The following is a 21,256-nucleotide window of genomic DNA, read 5'->3' as shown; positions in this document are numbered from 1 at the left end:
TAACTTCCGAGTTATCGCGATGACTGAGAAAACTACGTTTCCCAATATTCCCCATAAGGTCGACAGTGAGTTTCGGGCATGTCAAACGTAAGATGAAGATTCGTAAGTTGATCTGAGGTAGTGCAGATATTAAGTTTTATTCATGGTTCCTGGCATTGGTTTGATCTGAAATGTTATTATTTGCAGGTTATTTTGTAAGATTGCTAATAAATACATGTAGTTGTTGGCAGCTGCGTAAGTGGTAAACGTGTTAAGTTTCAACCTGAATGGCTAGCTGACCAGGTAATGTACCACAAACACAGCGATTGGTCTTATTGTAATGCATTATGTTTATGCATGTTTTCAGTGATGGGTTTCGTTTCATGAAACCAGGCAATAGTGCTGCAGTAGCTTTTATGCAAATCATAATTGTACAGTGCGTACACGTGGGCGCTGATATTTTTCATAAATTTTATTTCATTTGTTACCCAGGTAACCGTTTTTTATCTACGTCACATGTGGGGACGAATGTTTCTGAAGCCTGTTGGAATTGGGAAAATTTGTCGAATTTTGGATTACAGAGCACTGTTCACCATGCAACTAAAAACAAAAGAGTTTGAGTCCTTGTTCACGGACGGACTTAATGGAATAGCAGGTATGTATGAGGCATTTATACTTTCATAATTGGCTTGTTGTGTTCATATTAGCTAACAGTTTAGAGGTGGTGCGTGAAGCATTGTTTTGTGGTTATAAATTATACGCTTTTAGCCTAGTGACTGGGCTAACAAGTTTTTTTTCCTTCCCAACCTAGACATCTTTAAGAAGCATCAGTTTGAGCTCCGGATAGCTGGGGGTGCCGTGAGAGACCTCCTTTCTGGGATGCGGCCTGAAGATGTAGACTTTGCTACCACAGCCACACCTGATGAAATGAAGAGCATGTTCCAGGCAGGAGGTGTCAGGATGATCAACAATAAAGGAGAGAAGCACGGCACCATCACTGCCAGGGTGAGGGCTTAGACAGATACTGGCTGTATGGTTTCATGGAGCAGGGACATCATTTGCTGTCATAAAAGTCTCCACCCATAACACTTCTTTAAATAACAGAAGTATTAGCAGCATGCTTTTGGCTGGTTTAGGCAGGCTAGGTGGAAAATTGGCAGTGGAGAGTTTGTCATGAATATTAGAAAAATGTGTCTCTGGTCATACTGGCCCTTGAACATCATGTTTAATGGGACCCATTTCTGAACGCAGCTCCACAACGAGAACTTTGAAGTGACCACACTGCGCGTGGACGTGCAAACAGATGGACGACACGCTGAGGTGGAGTTCACCACGGACTGGCAGAAGGATGCAGAGCGCAGGGATCTTACCATAAACTCCATGTTCCTCGGTACTCCTCTGCCGTTGTAGTAGACAAAGTATACAGGAGCAGACATCCATATCACCAGTCATGATGGCTCAACAGCAAGCATTGCTGCCTCCCTGCTGTATGTTGCTGGTTGTAATCAGACCACAGCTGTGCGTTTGTGGGTCTTCTCAGTGTCTCCATGGGTTTCCTCTCTATACTCTGCTTGTCTCCCACTGCCAACAAATGTGATCTTGTATAAGAGGGACAGCATGTGGCTCAGTGAGCTACATCTGTGCCTGTGATTAGAAGGTTGCCCAGCTCTCTGGCCACTGCAACAGGTGGCTGCCCTTCATGGCCATGCTTGCTCTCCCCAAAGGAGAGCAAGTTGGAGGAGGTGTAAAGAGAATTTTCCCACTGGGGATATTCCTATGGCAATGAAGTATCTATAATAAAGATAATAACAATATTTATAATTATCAGAATGGCTGAATAAACCTCAAACTGCAGACTAAGCAGCAAACTGGAGAGGTCCATTCTGAATGTGTGAATGGTATGAATGTAAAGATGTATGTTTCACACCCCCCTTCTTTATTAGGCTTAGATGGGACTTTGTACGATTATTTCAACGGCTATGAGGACCTCCAAAACCGAAAGGTCAGATTTGTGGGCAGTGCAGCTCAGAGGATCCAGGAGGACTACCTACGGATTTTACGCTATTTTAGGTATGCATGGATTCTGCCTGTCCCCTTTCTTTAAGATGGGGTGTTCACCTTTTTATTGAAAAGAGACATGCTAGTGCTTGACCTTCACGGTCTTTAATTCTGATATATCTCTGCCTCCAGGTTCTACGGCCGTATTGCTACACAACCTGGGCAGCACGAGCCTGATACGCTCCAGGCTATCAGGGACAATGCCAGTGGACTGGCGTCCATCTCCGGAGAGCGTATCTGGGTTGAGTTGAAGAAGATGTTGGTGGGAAATCATGCTGCCCACCTGCTAGATCTTATTTATGAGCTAGGCGTTGCCCAGTTCATTGGTAAATGCTGTTTGATTCCATTATAGTACAGTCCAGATATTGCTTTTACTCCTCTTTGTAGTAAACCAATGGCCAAACATTTTTTCTCCTCTTGGGATTACGTTTATGATGTGCTTTAATTGCTAATTTTGTCGCAAATTCTATTATATATCTAACAAATGTCCAGTGTATTTTAAACGTAGTGTGTGTACATCATGGACAGATCATGAATTACTTTTAAGTATATGGGTGATAGCTCTAACTGAAATATCTGAAGCTTCACCTGAAGCCAGACTGAGGAAGGGGCTCGTGTTTCCAGGCCTGCCAGAAGGTGGCAACGTGGAGGAGTTGAAGTCTGTGTGGCAGAGGTCCCATGGCTGGTCAGCCAAGCCCATGACCCTCTTGTCTGCGCTTTTCTGCTGCTCTAATGATGTGGACAAGCTGGACCTGAGGCTGAAGATTTCCAAAGAAGAGAAAAACCTGGGCCTCTTCCTGGTGAAGTACAGGAACAAGCTTCTGAAGGCCCAGGATGAACCACAAGCCCTCATTCCGTACACCGACTTCATAATTGATGTGAATGACATTTTCAATTTGTTCTGATTGTGTCACTTTTTATGATGGTATCTGTTCTTATAAATAAGAAAAGCCACCAGGTTAAAATGGCTTAATTTGAGGCGTGGTGTGGTGTTTGGGAAGGGAATTCAAATTGCCCTTTAAAATATCTAAAAGATTCTTCTTCTTGGGGCACTCCATGTAGATTTTTGCAGTTGCAGAAAGGTTGTAGCTGCCATTGAGCTTCGCCGTGTGTTTTGTGTCTTTTTATTTAATGAGTTGTTTTAATGAGCAGTACCAGTCAGAGATGGGTCTGCATTTAAATGCAGCTTACAGGAAGCGGTATCCTTACGACAGAATCCATTCGTTTAAGCTTGGGCAGACTTCCACAAACAAATAGGCAAAAATGTGAAATTATCACCTTCCGGAAAACAGTAGGGTGCCCCTATTATGCATTGTATTAACAAACAAAAAAACAGTATTGATCCAACAGACATTTTAAGTACAGAGAACAGTCGAGGGGATCGGTGAGCTTGACATATCATTGTTGTATATAATTCAATGTTAATAATTTGCCACAAAGCATAATTACTTGTACCTTTCTTTCCCCATTGTAGTCCAGGGAGCCAGATGTTCAGCTGAAGGTTTGTGAACTCTTGAAGTATCAAGGTGAGGGACAGCTGCTGTATGAGATGAAACGATGGACCATCCCTCGCTTCCCCGTTAGTGGGCACGACCTTCGCAAAATGGGCATCACATCAGGCAAGGAGATTGGGACTGTCCTGCAGAACCTGAGAGAAATCTGGAAGAAGAGCCGCTACCAGATGGACAAGGAGGAGCTTCTGAGCCAAGTGAACAGATCATGATGTGGAACTGCGGTTCACAAAAGCAGGTTGTGACCTACAGGAAGGCTGTGTACTGATGTGGGAGCTCCGTCTGGGCTCGACCTGTCGGCAGGCTGGAGAAGACGGTGGAAGAGCAGATCTGTGTCACACAGAGGGCCTCACTCTGTGGGCTCCCACAAACCTTGCTCTGTGCCGCTTTGCTTTCCGTCTGTTGTGGTTTCACAGCAGTCCTGTGATCCATCGAGAAGATCTGATGGCGTTCCAGAGAACTTTTTTCATGTCTGCTGCTCCATATAATTTTACAGGTTTACGCATCAGGAGGTATATTGTTATTTCAGAAAAATAATTTTTAAGAGAAATCTGGCTACCAGTTACCAGTTGGTACTTTTGCTTGTCACTGGGGCTGTATCCTCAAGGGTCTGCCAATTGTACCTTATAGCTGTAGGTAAATATACCTTTTAAGTTACAGAAATGGACTCTGAGGAACATCCCCAAGGTACACACAATATTATTGTACCCCCAATGGTACAAAAATGTTCCTCATAGCCCATTTCTGTATCTTAAGAGGTACATTTACCCTTGAGGGTGCAGCCCCAGTGACAAGCAAAGGTACAAATCTGTACCCTTTTTTGTTAAACCATACTGTGTCAGATTAATGGAAAGCATGACTTTAATATAAAATAATTAACTGTCTTTTTGTGTTCAGTTTTTTATATCTGAAAGTTCATGCATTTTCATTTTTTCAGTAGCTATTTATTTTGTGCACACCTGTTCCCAGGAGGCACCTAAGATCTGACGTCGTTCTATTACCCTCTATAATTAAACACAGACACGATTACGATTTCTGGAATAGTAAAGTTAATGGTTGGCTAATATCCCTCATCTCTTTTAAAACTATAGGTAAGATGCCATCAGGCCCCTGTGATTTATTTATTTTGAGCTTAGCTAGGCTTAGTACCACATCAGCCTCAGTTATACATATATTGGTCAAAGACGATGCTGTATTCGCACTAAAAGGTGGTAAGTTACTCATGTTCTCTACTGTGAACACCCGTGTAAAATAATCATTAAACTCATTTACTATATCAATTTCATTTTCAATTAGAAGGCCCTTACTATCCTGCAAATTAGTGATTTCAGCTTTTAGAGCTCTTTTGGAGTTAAAATCCTGGAAGAAATTTTTATTGTCCATCCCAGCCTCCAATGCAATCTTTCTTTCTATATTCCTCTTTGAGTATATAATGTTATTTTTTATCTCGACCTGTAGACTTAGATACTCCTGCTTTATTTTGAAATCATTAGTTATTTTCCATTTGTGGAAGAGAACCCTTTTCCTCCTGACTTTATTCTTAATTTCCTTAGTAAACCACCTTGGTAGTAGTTTCCTAGATTTAGTTTTGCTGGAAACAGGTATGAAGTCCTCTTGCACTTACAACAATGAGCTTTTAAAAATTCCCATGCCTCTTCAACCGTTTTGCTATTTAACTCCATCCAGTTTACGTCTAGTTTCAGTCTCATACCATTAAAGTTAACCTTCCTAACACTTTTGTTTTGGACTTTGCTTTTTGGACACTAAAATTAACCTTGAATTTAAACATGTTATGATCACTACCATCCAGTGGTTCTAAAACCTCTAATTTTCCAATCCTATCTTGGTTATTAGAGAAAACAAGATCAAGAAGGGCATCTCTCCTGGTAGGGGTATTAACAAACTGAGTAAAAAACAATCCTGTATGAATTCCACCATCTCAAGTTCATTTACGGAAGAGCCAGAGACGCTGTCCCACTGTATCCCAGGTAAATTAAAATCACCCATAACCACCACATCATTTTTATTACTCATAATCCTGATATCATCATATAATATTTCCCATACAGCTACATTAGGTGGTCTATAACCCCGACAATTAGGCCATTTGAGTTTTTAGCATCTATTTTCATCCATGCAGCTTCTGTACTTTTATCAGTGAGCTCCCTTGCCTTCAAATTTTCTTTTACATATACTGCAACAGCACCTCCCTTCTTACCTATCCGGTCTCTATGGAACAACGTGTAACCATCCATATTAGATTCTTCTCCATCGTTGTCTCTCATCCATGTTTGTTATTCCTATAATGTCGTAAGTGTCTAATGAAATTAAAGCTTTTAAATCATGAATTTTGTTTATAATACTCCTAGCATTTAGACACAGACCACAAAGGGTAGGCCTCTTACTGTGCCCACTCTTAATATTAATTGGGGCTTTCCATCTCTCCCCACCTATATTAAGAACAGCAATGCTTCGATTTCACATGCTTGAACACGGTGCAATATTATTCCCAAAATAGGTTTCCCAGTGCAGCCAATGCATCAGAGAGTCCAGTAACTCTTTGTATGTTCTCATCAAAATTATCAGCTTGACATTTTGGACAAAGGCTAGAATTGTTCTGCCACTCCTCAGTGCAGCTCCTGCAGCCAATAAGGCTTTGACAGCATGATGAAACCATGAGCTCAGCAACTGGATCTGCAAATGTCATTCAGAAAACAGTTTCTAATAGACCACTGTGTTTGTGTTTTGAAAACAGTGAAAACAAAATTGTTTTAAAGGCATTTTTATGATGTGGAGCTATATTTTCTTGAGAAACGTGTTAATTAGTTGCAGTAATTTCCCTATTAAGATAACTAAACTTTGTGTATTTTATGTACTCTATTTTCTATGTAAATAACGTTTGAGTTACAAGTAAAACAGGTTTTTAGAAAAACATAATATTTAAGCAGCCTGTATTTAACACAGGCTAAGGCATCTTTAATAGTTGTTGCTTGGGCTTCTGTCAGGGAAACATTTATTCTGCGGTTGGACTTTTTCTAACTCCATCAGTTCCTTCATTGTATTGGACACTTCTTGCAGTCCTTGGGCTGCCAGGACCACCACTTCAATTTTATCTAAAACATCATCGAGGCCAGTACCTTCTCGTTGACTGAAAAACAAGCAAAATTAGATCCTACTTATTCTCAACAGAATCTAAATTGTTTTAATTATTTTTGGTAATTCTGATGCAGTGTGTTTCCATACATCCCAGAAACTGGACATAAAACGCATTGCGCAACACCTACAGAAAAATGTTCATCAAATATGAATGAAGTCTTGGAACAATATGTAACTGCTTGTAATACAAAAATAAAATAAAAGTTACTCCTCACTCATCAATTTAGGAGAACATAAATGTAAATATATAACCATTATAATGTTGTGCAAAAATGCTAATCCAGTTTAAGTACCTCAGTCTCCTCTTTTTACTCCCTCGTAACTACAGAAACTCTTTCCTTCACAGCAAACACTTGTTGCTTCCAAAATGCTGATCCTGTGTAGAAAATAGTCAATTAGCAGTGTAAATGATTGGCATGACTCAGGAGAGCACTCTTTCTGGTTTTCTTAGAAGAAGAATGATTCAAGGGTGATATGAAGTATAAGTATGGCTGGGCGATATGGGCCGAAAATCATCTCGATATTTTTAGCTGAACCGCGATATATGATATATTGCTCAATATTGTTTTCCCATAAAGTAATAACAAATAGAGAGTTCCAAGTCAGAGCCAAATGTCCTCAATGTCACACGGGCACTTTTATTTACAGATAGCTGTATATGTACATGAAAAAATGGCTCAAAAATGTTGATTTGTCCTACCTTACTGCATTTTGACAGATATATCTATCGATCGATGCTATCTTACTGAAAATGTTATTGTCATTTTTATGGACTGAAACTGAAAGCAGATAAACCAAAAAATAAATATGTAACTTGTCTAAAAGACACAAACTAATGTAATGTAAGCAGGCATTGCAAGTCTGAAATGCCTTATAAGACTAACTGTTAAAACATGCCAGGTAATTCGACATACAGCATAGTAAATTAGCGTGATGCTGACAGTAAAGTCTGATCAATGTATTTAATAAAATATTTAAAATGTATGACCATTGAAAACTAGTGCTGTAGGTCTCCAGAACAATTTTTTTGTGGTCTCAGTCTTGTCTTGGTTTCGACTCAAAGGGCAAGGGCAGGAAGGCTATTCTGCAGGATAAACTTATTGAAGTCGCAAATAAGCTTAGAAGCAGAACATCCACAGTGGTATTCTCTGGAATACTTCCCGTGCCACGTGTAAGCCAGGCTGAGTTAGCTGAGATAAGGAGATTCAATGCCTGGCTAAAATGGTGGTGTAAGAAAGAGGGGTTTAGGTTTATGGGGCACTGGAAGACCTTCTGGAATAGGTGGTTCAAGCCGGACGGGTTGCATCTGAACCAGAAGGAAACCAGTGTATTGGGGAGGCATATGTGTAGAGTAGTTGAGCAATATTTAAACTAGGGACTGGTGGGGCAGGGAGGTTAGCTAATTGTTCTGTTTTTCCTTAATAAGAGTTCAAGATTAATAATGTTCAAAGTCTACATGTAAAACATTCTTTGATGTGTATATTTTAATAATTTGTTTTATATTTTGTTATATATATATTTTTATCCACATTTCAATTCTCAGATTTGCATGATACGGAGTTCAAAGAAATACAGAGAACTTGACAGTATTGGTGCAATAACTTTTTGGTTTTATGTTTTTGCATGCAAGATTATAGATATTTTGTTTTACCTAAGGGGCGGTGTCATGCCCTGCTTGTCGGCTCCTCATGTGTGCCACGCCCCCTGAATTCCCACGTGTGCTTCCCTGATTGTTTCCAGCTTTGTCTGATTTCTATGCTTAGTCTCGTTGTATTTAAGTCCTGGTCTGACCTGTTCCCTTTGTCTGTCATTGTGGTTCGGTGTTGGTTGTCCTAGTCTTGCCTGTTCCCGGTACCTGTTCCCGAATAAACCCCACATTTGCCCGGATTTTGGCATGTCTGCCTGTTCCTGCCAGCCGACCCGCACGATCGCCACACCTCGCCACGAACACGATTGTGACAGGCGGCATGGTGGTGCAGTGGTTAGCACTGTTGCCTCCCACCTCTGGGACCCGGGTTCGAGTCTCCGCCTGGGTTACATGTGTGTGGAGTTTGCATGTTCTCCCCATGTTGTCGTGGGGTTTCCTCTGGGTACTCCGGTTTCCCCCCACAGTCCAAAAACATACTGAGGTTAATTGGAGTTGCTAAATTGCCCGTGTGAGTGAATGGTGTGTGACTGTGTCCTGCAATGGGCTGGCTCCCCATCCAGGGTTGTTCCCTACCTCATGCCCATTGCTTCCAGGATAGGCTCCGGACGCCCCGCGACCCAGTAGGATAAGCGGTTTGGAAAATGGATGGATGGATGGATGTTTTACCTAAAAAAGTGAAATACAGAGTTCAAAGAAATAAAAATGTTTGCAAATCTATTCAACAGACAATCTGGGGACAAAGTGGCATTTTAAGAGTTTACATTTTTTTTTATTTATGCCTAGTTTATTAAGAGCAATACACAGTAAATGAGTTTACTTACAGTAGCTACTCAACAACAATCACACGGGGGACATGACATCATTTCAGTTCCTTTTTTTAGACATATCTTTGGGTCACATTAATGATATACAGCAAGGCATCTTGTAAAGGAGCATAGTTATTGTTTACCACATTATTAAAAAGAAGAGAGATATCAGGGTAGTTCTCTGCAAAGTCCTATTCTGCATGATATCTATCCTCCTCAGATGAAAAGGGGTCAGTTCCAAAAACTGACACCCAAGTTAACGAGGATCCCAACTCTTATTCGTACAAGTTTGCCACAACAGAGGCACTCGGCAGGAGTTCCTCAGAAATTATAGCAGGACAGCCACCTGCTGCAAGTTCTTTATAATAACTCTCCTGTAAACTTCATCATAAATCACAAGGTTGTTTTTCACTGGTATGGTTGAACTGGCAACAATTTTGCTGCTGTAGCCATCAACTGTCAAGACGTGTGTCACTCCAAACATCCCAAGCTTTTCACTCTGATGGAGGTGAAGTTTATGGTCCATATATTCAGCATGATAAGGAACTGGATTTAGATTACGAGCGCCCTAAAGAAAGTTGAAATATCCATCTTTGTCACATTAGCCCACAAATTTTGCAAAACTTTTACAACAAAGAAATTCTTGTGCTGATTAGTTGTTTTGCGTTCAACTCAAATACCTGGTTATAAGTCTACATATAACACTGAACTTGTAGCATAATACCTGATGTTGGAATTCATGGTATGGCTGATGAATCTCTCTAAGAATTTTTCCAACATGACATTCCCTTGCATGCACTCCCATTGAAGACATATAGCCTGTCATAGCCTGTAAAAAAAAAAAAAACATTTGCTAACAATAATTAAAATAATAGTAAATAATAAAAACAACTTACAAATGAATAAAATGTGAAAATTTAAATTAAATCTTACCTCATATATTGATCCCATCACAGCTCCCTCTAGTTGTGTGTGTAACCCGTGGAAGAAATAGGCAATGGTTATAATTAAAAAATAATATAAGTTCATATACCTAGTAAAGGAGGTTTAAAAGGGTTAGATTTATATTGCTAGTATTGCAAAGTTAACCAATTCTGTAAGTACCTAAAAAAAAGAAATTGTGTTTATGTATTGTTCTGTACTTAATGTTATTTATAATATTGTTTGGTATTATTTTCATAGGGGCGGCATGGTGGTGCAGTGGTTAGCACTGTTGCCTCACACATCTGGGACCTGGGTTCGAGTCTCTGCTTGGGTTACATGTGCGCAGTTTGCATGTTCTCCCCATGTCGTCGTGGGGTTTCCTCCGGGTACTCCGGTTTCCCCCCACAGTCCAAAGACATGCTGAGGCTAATTGGCTACAGCACACACAAACGACATACAAGCCTGCAACAATGAACATTATTGAACATTATTGTGTTATACTTTGCATGCTGGTATTAAGTATTTCAAGGGTACAAATTTTTCTGGGGAAGATATATTTACAATGACTAGTTACAGAGTTTATTTGGGAGTAAACAGGATAACTACATACTTTTTGGAGGTGTATGCCCTGGGTTTAAAAATAGTTTTCACAGGGATGTTAATACCTATAGCTCACAGGACAACAAAGCTCCTAGTTTTAACAAGTAAGGTAAATTATTAATTCGTAAGAGATTATACCCATTACCAAGGGACCTGGGGTAGCTACCCCTATTGAACGCCATGAGAGCAAAGGGGCGCTACATAAAAATGGAGGGACCGCTGGGATTCTTTATTTAGATTTAGGAGTTTGTGTTTTTGGTTGCTAATTTAAGAGTATTAGAAGGGAGGTAAACTTTAGTGAAATACTTATACGGTCCCACAGAAATTATATATAGAATTAAGAGGTGTTTTTACATTTAATAATTAAGATGAAGATTGAACCAGTGTTGTTAGGGTTGGTAACAGAGCTCAGCGAGTGGTGTCAAGGTGAGTTCCTTAGTGAAGACCATGCTTTCCTGGCATTGGTTCCCAGAGGCTGTGAAGTTGCTGAGATAGAGGAAACGCTCGGAACAGTTAAAATTCTGTGATGAGTGAGAGTAAAAGGCCGAAAGGTGAACACTAAGCTAGACAGACTGGTTGTGCTTTGCGAGAGAGGGCGTAGAGAGAGAGTGGATCCCACCTGAGTTCTGCTTGAGGTAATACATCCTACTGCAAGGTCTTTTTTAGAAAAATGGGAAACAACGCTGTTATAGGTTCAGCAGAATCCATTATTCATGTTATGGATGATGTGTTATCGAAAATGGAGAGGCCAGGTGAGAGCACCAGTTATCGTCATCTGTGTATGTTTTCCGGCACAGTACCCACACCAGTGGGTGAAGAACCCCTAGAGCACTGGCTTGAACAGGCTCGTTTAATGGTAGAAGAGAGCAACTGCTCTGAAAAGGAAAAACGTAGCCGTATTATGGAGTGTCTTAGAGGACCTGCTCTTGCAGTGGTGAAGGCAGTGCGGACAGCTGAGGCTGACAACACCCCTTTGGCATACTTAGATGCTATTGAGAGTGCATTTGGTACGGCAGGGGAAGACCTCTATTTTGAATTTAGGCTATTGCAACAGGATAAAGGTGAGAAACTTTCTGATTTATTAAGGTGACTAGAGCGGTCCCTTACAAAAGTAAGTAGGAAAGGTGGTATTCCTGTCAGTTGGGTAGACCATGCCAGAGTAGAGCAGTTACTGCGGGGGGCCATATATTCAGATTTGATGTTAATTCAGCTTAAGATAAGGGAGAGGAGACAGAATCCTTCAAAGTTCTCAGAGCTGCTAGCTGAGATTCGAGCAGAAGAGGAATATGCTGCAGCCAGAGTCAAGATCAATATGTCCACCCACAAAGTTCACGCCAACAGGGAGGTGGACGGACGCTATACGGAAATACTGACCTTAAAGGCTGAGGTAAAGAAACTGAAGTCATCGTTTGCTGCTATGACCACAACACCAAGTTATGGAAGGGAATGATGATAGATGGATTGCTCCAGTGGTTCCAGCGCCCTCTGTGGCAAGCTGTGAAAATGCAGAAGTGGCAGCATTGAAGAAACAAATCCGTAGGTTACAGAACAAAATGTCCAACAGAAGGGCCAAAGTCTTACATTTACATTTACAGTATTTGGCAGACGCCCTTAGCCAGAGCGACTTACATAAGTGCTTTAAGACGCTGCGATGAATATTTCCGATACTAGCTCAATAAGGACCCAAGCTATGAATACCATCTATCCGAACACTGTTGAGAAAGTGCAACAAATTTTTTTTTTTTGTACACATACACACACACACACACACGGAAAAGAGCTGAGTAAGAATACAGAGTACTACTTCAGGTATTTCTGAAAAAGGAAAGTTTTGAGTTGTCGCTTGAAGATAGCCAAGGTTTCCGCTGTTCGGACATCAAGGAGGAGTTCATTCCACCAGCTAGGTGCCAGGACAGAGAAGAGCCGAGATGTGTGTCGTCCTTGTGCCTTGAGGGGTGGTGGGACCAGTCTAGCAGTGCTGGAGGATCGGAGAGATCGGGGCGCAGTACGGGGTGTGATGAGATCTTTTAGATAGGATGGTGCTAGACCATTTTTGGCTTTGGATACACTGGCAAATGCACTAAGAATAGAGTCATCCAAACCCGTTCAAACTAGACAAAAGGCACCACATTTCACACAACACTAGGGCTTTGAGGGGCAATGGGGAGACGCGCCGAGACACTGCCCCTCAATTTTTACTTGCACATTAGACACCACATGACACTAGGGCTGTGGAGGTGGATTGAGGCAGGTGGTGCTCTGCCATCTGCCAGCGGTGGGGTGCCCCTACCTCAACTGCTTGCCTGCTTTTTGCACTTTTGTTATATACACAGTCCATGCTACATTAGGGCCATGGGGTGCAGGGAGGGGGATGGGGGAATCTGCCATTTGCCAGTGGTGGTGCCCTCATACCCAAACTGCACCCACTAATTTTAATGCATTGTAGACATAAGCACACAACTGTCTCACACATGTACATGCACACTTCATACTAACATGTGACGGGGAAGCGGTGGGGGCAGAGGGGCCCCCCTGAGGGGACCTGCCAGGTGGAAGATCCATAATGGGGGGGATGCAGGCGGCCCTGGCCGGTGTGGGTGGCCTCCTCTCATGGGCCGCAGGCCAGGTGGTCCTTGGCTCTGCTGCGCCGTGGTGGGGCCCTGGTGCCGGAAAAACTGCAGATGCCGCTCCGATTCATCTGTCCAGCTCTTGATCTCGCCTACCCTCACTTGTGAACGAGACCCCGAGATACTCGAACTCCTCCACTTGAGGAGGGGTCGTGGGAACTGTGATGGGTAATTTATGCTCCGCAGATCCTGTGATGGCTACTGTGCAGCCTCAATGTAAGACTGGGACTGAGGTCTCATCAGTGTTTGACTCTAGTCTTGTTGATTTTGGTGACTCGCCCATTACAGAGTGCTGGAAATCCAGACTACAGGGGTAAGATGGCTGTGTCACGGGCAGAGAACCCGTGTCTTTTCTCTCCATGAGTGGGATGTGGCACTTGCGAAAGGAGTATAGTATCATATCAGGTTATCTGACACAAGACCCTTTCCAGAGAGATTGTGGCGACTAGCGCCCTTGTATATGGAGGATGTACATAGACACCTTCGAGATCTTCTGAAAGCTGGCATTATCAGAGAGTCTCGTAGCCCCTACTTCTCTCCAATTGTCGTAGCCAGAAAAATAATGGTAATGTCAGAATGTGCTCTATAGAACACTAAATAGTCGAACAGTGACTGACTAATACACCACTCCTCGCATTGATGATGCGCTCGATTGCCTGACAGCGAGTCAGTGGTTTTCTGTGTTAGATCTGAGGGCAGGATATTATCAAATTGCTATGGCAAGGAAAAAACTGTGTTTATTTGCCCACTCGGGTTTTACCAATTTGAAAGAATACCGCAGGGTATCACAGGAGCTCCAGCAACATTCCAATGGCTGATGGAATGGGCTGTGGGGGATATGAACCTGCTACAGGTATTAGTTTACCTGGATGACTTAATGGTCTTTGGGAAGACCTTGGATGAGCATGAAGAACGGCTTCTCAAAGTACTTGACCGACTTGGCAAGGTTGGACTCTCTCTGGACAAATGCCAATTGTACCAACCAAAGGTTAAATATGTGGGGCACATAATATCAGTAGATGGCATTGCTACTGATCTGGAGAAAGTAAAGGCTGTCACTCACTGACCGTGGCCTACTGATCTAAAATCTAAAATTGATCATTTTTGGGGTTCTGTGGTTATTATCAGAGGTTGTGGCAAATTATTCCTCTGTTGTCCGACTTCTTACAGAGCTAACCAAAGGCTATGCACCTACTCAGAAAGGCAAGAGGGCAAACCAGGAAAAGATAAGGTCTACCTGAAAGAGTCCGAACCATTTGGAGACCGGTGGGACCAGGCTTGCACTGATTCCTTCCACTGCATCATTCATTGCCTCACTAATGCGCCACTCCTTGCATTTGCCGACCTAAACAAGCCTTACATATTGCACACAGATGCTAGCTTGAAAGAGCTAGGTGCTGTACTGTACAAAGAACATCTAGAAGGACTCAGGTCTGTGGCCTTTGCCAGCCGAAGAGTGAGTGTTACTGATCAGCGCTATCCTGTGTACTAATTGTAATTTTTAGCACTAAAGTGGGTGGTGGTAGATAAATTCCACGATTTCCTCTATGGGACTAAATTCACTGTCTGAATGGACAATAACCCCCTGACCTATGTGGTAACAACAGTCAAGCTAAATGCAACCAGACATCGGTGGTTGGCTGCCTTAGTCACATATGATTTCAATATCCAGTACCGACCTGGCAAAGCTAACGTGGATGCCGACCTGCTTTTCAGAGACATGGTGGAGGAGGCAGGGAGAGTGGGAGGAGGTACCTCAGATAGGGGTAAAATCCATCTGTCAGAGGGTCTGTGTTGCGGAGTCGTCTGGGATGCCGCCCCGATATATGGATCAACTTGGAGCTTTTCCGGAGTGTATCCCTGAGGTGTTCGCTTTCCCTACTCACATTTCCATGGGTTCCCTGAGGCAGTTGTCCAAAGCTGAATTGGTAGCAGCTCAGCAGAAGGATGATATCCTGCAGAGTCTCTTTTGTTTGATTGATGTGCAGGAAGGAAAGTGGCCGGTTGACAAGGGAACTGTTCCTGAACTGATGTGTTTTAAGAGAGAAAAAGACTGGCTTGTGTTGCAAGATGGACTGTTGCAAAGGGCAAGCAAAAGACCTTCTGGAGAACAGGTAACACAAGTGGTGCCGCCAACTGAGTTCTGAGAGGAAGTCCTGCACTCCTTACATGATGATATGGGGCATCTGGGAGTCGAACCATAGATTTGTTACGTGGTATGTTCTATTAGCCCAAGATGGAGGATGGAGGATGTATGTCAAAGACTGTGGAGAGTGTGTCATGTGGAAAACACTTTGCAAGAGAGCTGCACCCCTGCACCAGATTGTAAGTAGTAGTGATTTGCATAGATTTTCTCTCCATGGGACCAGATTCAAGGGGAATCAGCGATTTATTGGTTGAGACTGATCATTTTACATGGTACACCCAGGCATTTCCTACGAGGAATCAAAAAGCCCTCACCGTAGCTAAAGTGCTCGTGGAAAAATACTTTGTGAATTATGGTCTGCCAAGCCGAATACATTCTGACTAAGGGAGAGACTTTGAAAATCAGGTTATTCAAGAGCTCCTGATGATATTGGGGGTATGGAAATCCCGAATCACTCCCTATCATCCTCAAGGGGATCCTCAACCTGAGAAATTTAACCGCACATTACTCTCGATGCTAGCAACATTGGGGCATGACAAGAGACGGTTGTGGAGTCCTTCCACCCTCGGACGCATACTCCCTTCTCATTGGTTCGCTGGTTACTTACCATAAATTATACATTTCAATTATACACTCACCAGCCACTTTATTAGGCACTGTTAGGCACAACTACTCATTGACGCAAATTACTGATCAGCCAATCACATGGTGGCAACTCAATGCATTTAGGCATGTTTACATGGTCAAGATGAACCGCTGCAGTTCAAACCGAGCTTCAGAATGGGGAAGAAAGGTGATTTAAGTGACTTTGAACGTGGCATGGTTGTTGGTGCCAGACGGGCTGGGCTGAGTATTGCAGAAACTGCTGATCTTCTGGGATTGTCACGCACAACCATCTCTAGGGTTTACAGAGAATGGTCCAAAAAAGGGAAAATATCCAGTGAGCGGCAGTTCTGTGGGTGAAAATGCCTTGTTGATGCCAGAGGTCAGAGGAGAATGGCCAGAGTGGTTTGAGCTGATAGAAAGGCAACAGTAACTCAAATAACCACTCGTTACAACCAAGGTATGCAGAAGAGCATCTCCGAATGCACAACATGTTGAACCTTGAGGCAGATAGGCTACAGCAGCAGAAGACCACACCGGGTGCCACTCCTGTCAGCAAAGAACAGGAAACTGAGGCTATGGACAATAGAAGATTGGAAAAATGTTGCCTGGTCTGATGAGTCTCGATTTCTGCTGCGACATTCGGATGGTAGGGTCAGAATTTGGCATCAACAACATGAAAGCATGGATCCATCCTGCCTTGTATCAACGGTTCAGGCTGGTGGTGGTGGTGTAATGGTGTGGCGGACATTTTCTTGGCACACTTTGGGCCCCTTAGTACTAATTGATCATCGCTGCAACACCACAGCCAACCTGAGTATTGTTGCTGACCATGTCCATCCCTTTATGACCACAGTGTACCCATCTTCTGATGGCTACTTCCAGCAGGATAATGCACCATGTCAATGGTAAAGCTCGAATCATCTCAGACTGGTTTCTTGAACATGACAATGAGTTCACTGTACTCAAATGGCCTCCACAGTCACCAGATCTCAGTCCAATAGAGCACATTTGGGATGTGGTGGAACGGGAGATTCGCATCATGGATGTGCAGCCGACAAATCTGCAGTAACTGCGTGATGCTATCATGTCAATATGGACCAATATCTCTGAGGAATGTTTCCAGTATCTTGTTGAATCTATGCCATGAAGGGTTAAGGCAGTTCTGAAGGCAAAAGGGGCTCCAACCCAGTACTAGCAAGGTGTACCTAATAAAGTGGCTGGTGAGTGTATTCTTACAATAATCCATCCATCCATCATCTCCCGCTTAATCCGAGGTCGGGTCACAGGGGCAGTAGTCTCAACAGGGAGGCTCAGACTTCCCTCTCCCCAGCCACTTCATCCAGCTCCTCTGGGGGGATCCCGAGGCGTTCCCAGGCCAGCCGAGAGACATAGTCCCTCCAGCGTGTCCTGGGTCTTCCCCAGGGCCTCCTCCCAGTGGGACATGCCCGGAACACCTCACCAAGGAGGCGTCCAGGAGGCATCCTAATGAGATGCCCGAGCCACCTCATCTGGTTCCTCTCAATGCGGAGGAGCAGTGACTCTACTCTGAGTCCCTCCCGAATGACTGAACTCCTATCTCTAAGGGGGAGCCCAGCCACCCTGCGGAGGAAACTCATTTCGGCCGCTTGCACTCACAATCTCGTTCTTTCGGTCACTACCTATAGCTCGTGATCATACTGTAGGTGAGGGTAGGAACGTAGATCGACTGGTAAATCGAGAGCTTTGCCTTTTGGCTCAGCTCTTTTTTCAATGGCTTCCACCGGTCAATCTCCCGTTCCATCATTCCCTCACTCGTGAACAAAACTACCCGAGATACTTAAACTCCTCCACTTCCCCATCCCCAACCCGGAGAGAGCATTCTACCTTTTTCTGGCTGAGGACCATGGTCTCGGATTTGGAGGTGCAAATTCTCATCTGGATGGATTCTCATCCCAGCCGCTTCACACTCGCCTGCAAACTGTCCCAGTGAGAGCCGAAGGTCACGGTCCAAAGAAGCCAGCAGAACCACATCATCGGCAAAAAGCAGAGACCTAATCCTGAGGTCACCAAACTGGACACCCTCAACACCCTGGCTACGCCTAGAAATTCTGTCCATAAAAACTATGAACAGAATCGGTAACAAAGGGCAGCCCTGGTGGAGTCCAACCCTCACCAGGAACGAGTCCGACTTACTGCCGACAATGCGGACCAAGCTCTGGCACCGGTCGTACAGGGACATAAAAGCACTTATAAGGCAGCCCGGCACCCCATACTCCCGGAGCACTCCCCACAGGACTCCCCGAGGGACACGGTCGAATGCCTTCTCCAAATCCACAAAACACATGTAGACTGGTTGGGCAAACTCCCATGAACCCTTCAAAACCCTGCTGAGAGTATAGAGCTGGTCCACTGTTCCACGGCCAGGGCGAAAACCACACTGCTCCTCCTGAATCCGAGGTTCGACAATCCGGCGGACCCTCCTTTCCAGGACCCCCGAATAGACCTTGCAAGGGAGGCTGAGGAGTGTGATCCCCCTATAGTAGGAACACACCCTCCGGTCCCCTTTCTTAAAGAGGGGGACCACCACCCCGGTCTGCCAGTCCAGAGGCACTGCCCCCGATGTCCCCGCGATGCTGCAGATGCGTGTCAACCAAGACAGCCCTGCAGCATCCAGAGCCTTGAGGAACTCTGGGTGAATCTCGTCCACCCCCGGGGCCCGGCCACCGAGGAGCTTTTTAACCACCTCAGCAACCTCCGCCCCAGAGATAGGTGAGTCCACCCCCAAGTCCCCACACTCTGCTTCCACATTGGAAGGTGTGTCGGTGGGATTGAGAAGTATTCCTTCCACTGACCCAAAACATCCCGAGTTGAGGTCAGCAGTGCATCATCCCCACCATAAACTTGTGCTCACAGACACGCACACAGTTTGTACGTAACATCTGTTGCCAGAAAACAATAAAACCGCCCTATTCTTGTTCTGGTCAGCTTCAATTTTTATTGTGCATATTTTAAAGGAAATTTTTTAAAATTACTTATTTTCTGATATTTTGACTTTGGACTTTATATTAAAAAACAAATCATATGTCATTTTTGGTTTTTTAATTATTGATTCCAAAATGAAAATCGAATGGCCAAAATATTCACGGACCTATATCCCTTAAGTATGTGGATTTGAATTGTCAGGTTGCTGAATACTCATTCAAATTTTCCAAGTCATTGTGAGCATTTAAAGTGGCATATAAGGGATGGGGAAAAAATTGTTTGCCCTTTCAGTGCTTGTCGGAAGCTCTTCAGTGTCAAATCTTCATTCACCTCACACCTTAACAGGAAACATGCAAAGCACCTGGGGACTTGTAGAGGTGGAGGCGTGGACAGTGATAATGCAGGTGTGCATGATGGTACTGTTGATATTGGAAATAATGATATAACAGAGGTAGAATATCCTGAGATTGGTGATTATTTAGGTAACGTTGAGGAAGACAGATCTTTTTCTTACCAATTTGGCCTTCCTGTACTTGAAAATGCAAGCATTGATGCTTATACCTGCTTCTACAATATCCATACTGATAGAAGAGTTTTAAAAAATATGCACAAATGCAATGTCACACTTGTTTATTAGACTTTGTGAAGAACTGTTATAGCTTGAACTTCCAGAGGAAAGGATTTGTGATATCAAAAAGGGACTTTCAAAACATAACTTATTGAAGATGTATAATGATGGCTTGTTTAGATCAGATGCAACCAGGAAAACATATTTTAAGAGACAGTTCAGTTACTGTATATTGAGCCTGCACAGGTTTGTCTTGGTTTTGATGCTTCTGTCCCAGTTAAAGAAACTCTAAAAGCCTTGTTGAACCTACCATCAGTGAAAGAACAATATAATGTGTCAAAAATGCACATAGCACAAGATCAAAATGTACTTGAGGATGTGAGGGATAGTAAGAATTTCAAAGAAAACACCCTTTTACAAATGTTGCCTTCCTCTGTCTCAATAATCTTGTACCAGGATGCCTTTGAAGTAGTCAATCCTTTTGGATCTGGCAAAAAGAAACACAAGCTCCTAGCTGTGTACATGACACTTTGTGAGATCCTGTATTACCTCATAACAGGTCATCAACTGACCCCATGCAGTTAGATTCCCTGCAAAGCATAACTATCATTTTTTTGGACAAGAGAAAGTGTTCTCCAGCATTATAAATGACGTAAAGGATATTGAGCGATCTGGTATAACCTTGGAGGCAAGTGAGACTGTTAATGGAGTAGTAATTGCAATCATAAGTGACAACCTTGACTCACATTCACTTGGAGGATTCACTGAGAATTTCAGTAAAAGCATAAACCTCTGTAGATACTGCCTTATAGCCAGAGACAGATTAGCAAAGGAATCTACAAAGCTAGGTACTACAAGGACAGCAGAACACTACAGAAGCAGTGTGGAGAAGTTGTCTGTGGGATCTAAAAATAGCATCGATGGAGTAAAATTCAGTAAATTACTTGTTTTCAATTCTTTGGAGCATTTCCATGTCTATCAACCAGGACGTCGTCATGTCTTGGTCTTAATCTTTTTGAAGGGATAGAGGCTGCAGATCTTCAAATCTATCTAAAACATCTTGTGTCCATTGGGAAGCACTTCACATTTGTGCAGCTGAATAGGAGAATCACTCAACTAAAACTCAAAGCTAATGATGCTAATAACTGCCCATGTGTGGTCAAAGCTGATGCCGAGAAGTTGGGAGGAAGTGCAGCACAGAACTGGTGCTTGCTATGTCTTCTCCCTATCCTTATAGGTACACGTATCAAGAATCCACTTGAAGACAAAGTTTGGCAGTTGTGCCTCAGGCTGAGGGAAATAGTAGAATTTGTCTGTGCTCCAATGATCCATATCAACCAGATCTCGTTGAAGAATATTTGGAGTCTCAAGTAATGTTTTTTTTTCCAGACCAATCAGTGAAGCCAAAACACCACTTCCTCCTCCACTACCCAGGCGTCATAATGAAATTTGGCCCACTCATTCGACTCTGGACTCTCTGCTTTGAAAGTTTAAGCACTGCGCACAGAAGCTCCATAATTTTAAAAACCTCTGTGGCATTTTGGTAGAAAGGCACCAGTTTCTTCAGGCCTATTTATACTCAGGGAGCTTGTTCCCAGCCATTCTTCAAGTAGGCCATCCAATCAATGTAATGATAAAATGTGCAATAGTGACATTCAAGAAGCTG

The 21,256-nt window shown here is 43.2% G+C and overlaps 1 protein-coding gene across 4 annotated transcripts; it reads left to right on the top strand.

Annotated features, from left to right (window-relative positions):
• Nucleotides 1-42: 42 nt before the first annotated feature.
• On the top strand, nucleotides 43-4,565 carry trnt1 (tRNA nucleotidyl transferase, CCA-adding, 1). Of its 4 annotated transcripts, XM_049022569.1 has the most exons (9): nucleotides 84-102; nucleotides 187-282; nucleotides 472-634; nucleotides 791-984; nucleotides 1,231-1,369; nucleotides 1,923-2,049; nucleotides 2,170-2,363; nucleotides 2,662-2,915; nucleotides 3,512-4,565. In XM_049022569.1, the coding sequence occupies exons 3-9, from the start codon at nucleotides 496-498 to the stop codon at nucleotides 3,758-3,760; spliced, it is 1,296 nt and encodes a 431-aa protein (XP_048878526.1). In that variant the 5' UTR covers nucleotides 84-102; nucleotides 187-282; nucleotides 472-495; the 3' UTR covers nucleotides 3,761-4,565. The 4 variants fall into 4 exon arrangements, with proteins under 4 accessions (XP_048878525.1, XP_048878527.1, XP_048878524.1 ...); XM_049022568.1 differs by lacking the exon at nucleotides 187-282 and having other exon boundaries at nucleotides 43-117; XM_049022570.1 differs by having other exon boundaries at nucleotides 59-282; nucleotides 561-634.
• The last annotated feature ends 16,691 nt before the right edge of the window (nucleotides 4,566-21,256 follow it).

The sequence above is a fragment of the Brienomyrus brachyistius genome, chromosome 8, assembly GCF_023856365.1.
Source record: "Brienomyrus brachyistius isolate T26 chromosome 8, BBRACH_0.4, whole genome shotgun sequence".
Classification (NCBI taxonomy): domain Eukaryota; kingdom Metazoa; phylum Chordata; class Actinopteri; order Osteoglossiformes; family Mormyridae; genus Brienomyrus; species Brienomyrus brachyistius.
Note: the sequence above shows the minus strand (reverse complement) of the source record. Positions and strands in the feature narration are given on the sequence as shown.